Source organism: Gossypium hirsutum, chromosome A02 (assembly GCF_007990345.1).
Source record: "Gossypium hirsutum isolate 1008001.06 chromosome A02, Gossypium_hirsutum_v2.1, whole genome shotgun sequence".
Lineage (NCBI taxonomy): Eukaryota > Viridiplantae > Streptophyta > Magnoliopsida > Malvales > Malvaceae > Gossypium > Gossypium hirsutum.
This window is the reverse complement of record NC_053425.1, coordinates 5,725,260-5,731,626: the sequence shown is the minus strand read 5'-3', so window position 1 is coordinate 5,731,626 and position 6,367 is coordinate 5,725,260. Positions and strand designations below refer to the sequence as shown.

Here is a 6,367-nt window from a genome sequence, read left to right as displayed (position 1 = left end):
ATTATATGGATAGTCACTTAACCATGAAAACGTTTCTATTTTTGTCACCTAATTAAAAAAAGATTTATTTAGTCCTGACGTTTTCGAAAATTGATTTTTTGGTCACTTTATCGTTAAGTCGTTAATGGAATGTTGGTGTGGATTTTTAATGATTTTATAAATTTTCACAATTTTTTATGTATTTTTTAAAAAAATTTATGCATATATTAGATTTTTTAAAAGTCAAGATGAAATTGATAAAATGCGTAAATGTTAATAATTAAATTTGTTATCATGCCAATAAAATAATAGCCATGTCAGCATTACATCAACCACTTAATGGTAGATAAAAAATCGAAAATATTAGTGACTAAATTGAAAAAGAATTTAGGTTGGTGACCAAAATAGAAACACTCTCGTAATTGGATGACTATACATGTAATTTATCCATTAGTATTATAAAATATTGTTGTATTAATCAAATATGATGTAACTTCATCGACCGAAGCAAAATACTATCGCTATCAATAACTTTAGCCGCAAGTAACTGAGATTTCGCAACCACAAATGTTTCCGAAACATGAAAACAACCCTTTCTTGTGAGCACGTCTTCTTGAATGTCTTGACTTTTTGGTTGCTGTTGTCGGAGTCTGACTAGAAAGGAAGCTCGAAAATTCATTACTTGAGTCATAAACCGGTGGGAGTTCTGTTCTCCACCGTTCGAGTTTCGAATCAAGCCCTTCCATGCTTCCATCTAAACTCCATCCTTCGCCCACCGAACTCTCCATCTCTTCCATTTTACGGTTCTTGTTCCTCAACACCGCAGCTGCCACTTCCGATGGCGATGGACCCAATTCCGAATCGGTCCAAATTTTTCGCCTTGGTGACTTCCCTGGTGGTGATATCAACTTTGGGCCATTGATGCCCTTTGTAGGACTCGATTTTTTCTTTCTGTCAGTATTTTTGTCAAACACATAATTAACCATCGAACTTCCCCTAGAATTAACCTTGTAGTTGTTTTTTCCAATCTCCGACCCGTTAACAACTGACCCACCATTGACAACTGATGATCCTTTCGTCGATCTTCTGGGCCTTAATTCTGGCTCAAAAAGCGAACTTGAATCACTCTTGGTTCGTCGAAGCTCGGGTTTGATCAACCCATTAACCAAAAGCTGATGGTTATTGGTATTGCTTTTTGTACTCGAAAGAGGCTTGACATTCGAGCTTTGAAACGCATCTTCCTCGCCCATTAAATGTCGATACCCGACCGCTGACGATCCCATTTGAAAGTACAAAGGCATGCTCCTCATTGAGCTATCGAGCAATGCCGCCCCAATGTTCAAAATCCCTTGAGGCCGACCCGACGGTCTCCAAACCTGAAACGCCACGAATCTCATCCCCAATTGGAGCTCTTGGCAGTTGCGCGTTTGAGAAACCGGTGGTATAAGGTTCTGAACAAGAACCCGAACGGTCCCTACATGGATGTCGCGGAACCAATGCACCGCATAGATTTCGATCATTAAAGTAGACGTATCGCTATAGAGGAACTCATCATCGACGCGGAAAACGAACTTATCGTTCCATGTCGGGTTGGTGTGGCATTGGGTGTCAATTCGGGTTGAAAGTTTTCGCTCCGAATGTACCCAAGCCACCGCGTAGGTTCGCATTTTACGACGACATACCGGTTTCAAATCTTGGGCAGAGATGACATTGAGTTCCAATAGCTGGAATGGTGCCAAATTACTCATGATTACACAACAAGGAAGGACAAAAAAGAAAACAATGAAGAACCTGTTAATGTCTGTTCCTTCTTTATTTCTTTTTTTGGAATTTCCTTTGTCGCGACTAAAGTTATTCATACAATTAATATCCAAACTCCGGCCCTTTGTCGTCGTCAGCCATGTATGACGACAACAATGGCAGAGAAGAAAATGAATCAGTGATGAGAAAATAAAGGCAAAATGAAATGAAGCCATTTGAAAAATAGTGCGGGATTTGTGGTAATAAAATAGGAAACCGTTGTTCTTGACATGTGTTCGTTATTTTTTAACTGCCATTGGAGGTGGTGTAAGAAAAAAAATAACCAACGACAGGTTTTTTCTTTATTTTTTATTTTTTTAATAATTTAATTAGGATTAATTATTATAAATTTAGGGTATGGGAGTTTTAGGTTTAAACGATTTTTTCTAGGAAAAATAATAAATAAAAATCAAATCGATTCACTTATTGTACCAATTTTTTTCTCAAATATATATTTAATTAAAACCTTCGGCATTGATAATTATATTTAATCTCGATTATTTCGTAATTAATAGATTTTATTTTATTTATTAAATATTATTATTTTTTATATAAATTATGCATTAAATATAGTATTTTGTTAAAAGTATATACATTTTGACTTAATGAGATTATTTTTTATGAGTTAACTATAGTAAATATATTTAAACTATGATCTTTATTTTAAATTAGTTCTCAAACTTTAAAATATTCTGATCATATCTTTAAACTATTGATGTTATATTAAGAATATCCTACTGTTATTAAAACCATTAATTTAACTAATAATGAGACATCAGATCTTATTTGATATAATACAAAATGAAACTTTTAAAGAAAAAATGAATATTATAAAAAAACTTGATTTTGAGGTTTTCAATGTTTTTATAGAAATTATCATCCAGTATTTTTTTCGGTTTTACTTTATTTTTAGTTTTTAATTTTAAAATTATGCAGCAACATTTTACTTTTCTTTAAAAATTTCATTTTAAATTATATCACATAAAATTTTACATGTCACTTAATGGTTAAATTAACGGTCTCAATAATGGAAAAACTTAATTGATATAACATCAATAATTTGGAGATATAATTAAAATGCTTTGAAGTTTAGGGACTAATTTAAAATAAAAATCATAATTTAGGGATATCTACTTTTTTTATATATATGATTAAGAAGTTACAAAATTCATAATTTTATTAAAAATAACAAAAATTAATTGAGCCAATTTTCTTGTACGGTCCGGTAATTGAAGTGCCGAACCAAGCAATTGATGCGATCTGATTAGACCGGATCCATTATTTTGGCAAAAAAAAAGGGAATATATCCGAAAACTGAACGGTTGAACCGGTCTATCGGTCTAATCCAATATAATATTTTCATATAACAAATAAATTGGGGTGGACCAATGATTTTGGCTAAAAACTGAAAAGATCAAAACTTGCATGTTAAAATGAAAAAAAAGACCAAACTTTTTTGAAGGCATAAGCAAAATGAGCCCCAAAACTGCAAATATATTGCCTATTAAATATTGAAAGAACAAATTTCAATGTATGATCACAAACCCTAATTCAATTCCTTTTTCCAATGAAAAATACCTATCTTATATATTGATTGTTGAATCTAACAAAATCTAGATATTGCTGAAAGCAAAAGGTTTGATCCTTTAATAGATGATGTAAAAGAGGCTGAATTTATGAAGTTTCTCCATTTCTAGATGCTTGATATCCAGGTAAGACTCGATCTTGGCGAGGAGTCGGCCTGTAGTATCCATTTCCTCTCAATCTACCGTGGTCTCGGTCATTTCCATCGAAAGCACCACCCCTGCCATAACTTCGAGCACCAAAACGCCCCCTTGAAGCATCTGTTGGATAGCTGCCTCGGCCTCTACCTCTCCCTGTCCGGAATATTTTAACCACTTCAATTAAGAATAGAAAACAAATAGCAACCACTGTTTCGATGGCAACGCTCTCATTATCAATTCTTGTTCAGGATCTACTAGTAAAAGGGCTTGGACGATGCTCGTGTATACAATAAAACATATTCCAATAGGAAAGAAGTACATGCATGAAAAGAAAAGGGAAAGAAATACATACTTCCGCCTCGAGATGGGATATAGCTGTTTGGTCTCCGCTCTTCGATGTACACTTGTTGTCCGGAAACCTGTGCTATTCCCGCCTACATAAGATTTGACTAAATTTAGTATAGAAATGAAAACATCAAAAACCTTACTAAAAATGTTGAAATTCAACTCAATGTTACAACGAATGCGCCTCTTGATTTGGATTTCAAATCCAACAATTAAAGCAGATAGAGTGAAGAAAGATCGTGGATTTCTTTTTCCCGAAAAATTTATTACTAAAACTACAGTTACAGTTCTTCCACTGATAAAAGATTAGCTACTAAAACAAGAGAAATGGTTTTTTCAGTAGGTGCTTGAAGTAAATTCGGACCTTGACAGCATTATGGACACTTGTCATGTCCTCAAATTCAACAAACGCATAACAAACACCAACATCCTGCACTCAAACGGAATATTTTAGCATTAAAAGGCAAACTATCTTAATCGGAATACGAAAGAAGCTACAAAGTGAACCTTGCGACTACGAATCACCACTCCATCAGGACTGATATCACCAAATTTCTTGAATTCCTCCATTATTTCAGATTCAGACACAGTATTGGGCAAGTTCCTTACATAAACAGATTTTAATTCACCTAAAACACACAAGTAACAAATTAACTATGTGTATTTTTAGCTTCGAGATTATAGCTAAGAAGTGCCTTTCTAAAGTTCCAAACCCGATGAACATTTCGAGATTTGCATTGACAAAGTCTTGTAGAGTTTCTACAGAATTCAATTCTCTCATACATGTCGCCATCCCACATAGTAAAAGTTACATATAAGCTTTATTACCTTCATATTCTACGGGTGAAATTTCATCGACCATATCAGTGCCAGACACTTCAACTGCATTTGAGGAGTTGTTGTGATGATAATCATCAGGTGGCGTATTCTTGTTAACAGGAACCTGAGGAACGACTAATGGTGCAGGTTGTCCTTTAGCAACCCTTAACTTTGACAATCACACAAAAAACAATAGAAATTGCATTAATGTCGGGAAAAGAAGTTGATTTTTCTAATCCAATAAACACAAATATTTCGTTTGAGCATATCAGGATATGAACGACACGAAATTATCTACAACGGGTAGAACATACAATAGAGGCATAGGTTTGTTTTTGGGGTTCCCCGACAGGTTCCTCGATAGGAGGAGGCACATGCTCTTGGACAGTATTCACTGTATGCAGAAGCAAACCATTGGACTCGTGCACACTGTTGTTCTCCACAATACTTTCAGATTCTGGAGCTTGCTGTAGTTGTTGTTCTGGGAAACTATACTTGTCAACAAGACCATTTTCTTTGGCATCATCGGGAGCCAAAAATTCCCGTCCGTGGATATCTCCTCCCAACATATAGCTTGGTACTACAACGAGAATTAATATGTAGACATATTACAGAATCAGTCTATAATCAGATGTTAAAAAGAAATCTGAAATTAATTATCTATGATTCTATAAAAAAAGGTATAAATCTCAATGCCATGGTAAAAATAACGCTTTCCCTAAAATGGATAATACATTTAAAGATATGCAAGCTATACAGTCACATTGAATTGTATTTGTAGTTCACTATAAATTATAGATTTCAAACAAGGTCGGGAAATACCTGGTTCAGGATTTGTCACGAAAGCATTGGGTTTAAGATCAAAATTGTGCTGGGTTAATAGGACTGCCGGATGTTGGTGAATTTGTTCCTCAGCAATATAGTGAAAGATGTCATTTAGAACGAAATAGCCTTTCTCTTGTGGTGCAAGAAAGAACGTTTGCATGAATTTCCTCCTGAAATTGAAATCCTTCACTTGCACCGAACCGGAAACCATCACTAGCACACCTCCATTCCAAGATTCTAGGGAATATGCCGTCTTTATTTCAATCCCGGTAAAGTTAAGCGACATAACAAGAGCATGTATTTGCTTCCAAATGAAAAAAGACAAAAAAAAAAGAAAAAGGAAAACAGAATCGATAAGCCTATTGTACCATTCATTCAGTGCATAAATAAACAATAAAAACCAGTATGAAAATGGGTTGTTATTACCAACTGACAACATTATCCCTTACTACTGCTTTCATGGGACCATTAATTACAAATCGAAACGCTAACTTCCGATCAATATGTGATTATTGAATATCAAGAACAGACACCAAATACATTTAATGAACTAAAATGTTGTGAATATTGAACAGAACCATCTACTTAGATACTCCATGAAAATGTAATAAAAAAAACATCAAAAAAACCTTATTTTTCTTGAAGACTATACAATGCAAACTCGATAAACTAGAGAAGAGAAAAGTACCAGCATCGCAGCGGCGGTTTCCCTGTTATTGCCGTCGACACGAACCATGGTACTGGAATCACTGTAAAACTGGTGCACCAAGTGTGGCTCTTGTTGAAGTACCTGATAATATTGCCCCACAAAATATGTTCCCACCTGAAAAGAAAAATTTTAAAAACCCAATATAAGGAAGAACAACAACAAAAAG

The 6,367-nt window shown here is 34.6% G+C and overlaps 2 protein-coding genes across 3 annotated transcripts in view; both read right to left on the bottom strand.

Annotated features, from left to right (window-relative positions):
* Nucleotides 1–233: 233 nt before the first annotated feature.
* On the bottom strand, nt 234–1,910 carry LOC107940132 (uncharacterized). Its single transcript, XM_016873561.2, has one exon. It carries the CDS (start codon nt 1,836–1,838, stop codon nt 513–515), a length of 1,326 nt encoding a protein of 441 aa, XP_016729050.2. The 5' UTR covers nt 1,839–1,910; the 3' UTR covers nt 234–512.
* Nucleotides 1,911–3,253: 1,343 nt separating this feature from the next.
* LOC107940136 (nuclear transport factor 2) overlaps nt 3,254–6,367 on the bottom strand; it is a 3,693-nt gene continuing 579 nt past the window's right edge. For both annotated transcript variants that reach the window (XM_041089506.1, XM_041089504.1), the window contains 8 exons: nt 6,181–6,315; nt 5,490–5,796; nt 4,982–5,247; nt 4,677–4,836; nt 4,356–4,477; nt 4,213–4,278; nt 3,856–3,937; nt 3,254–3,656 (listed from right to left, as the gene is read on the bottom strand). In XM_041089506.1, coding sequence (XP_040945440.1) covers nt 3,454–3,656; nt 3,856–3,937; nt 4,213–4,278; nt 4,356–4,477; nt 4,677–4,836; nt 4,982–5,247; nt 5,490–5,796; nt 6,181–6,315 — 1,341 coding nt within the window. In that variant the 3' untranslated portion in view covers nt 3,254–3,453. The remainder of the gene's footprint in view (nt 3,657–3,855; nt 3,938–4,212; nt 4,279–4,355; nt 4,478–4,676; nt 4,837–4,981; nt 5,248–5,489; nt 5,797–6,180; nt 6,316–6,367) is intronic.

Coding starts and splice junctions, on each gene's coding strand:
- LOC107940132 (XM_016873561.2), bottom strand. CDS start 1,838: ATGAATAACTTTAGTCGCGACAAAGGAAATTCCAAAAAAAGAAATAAA.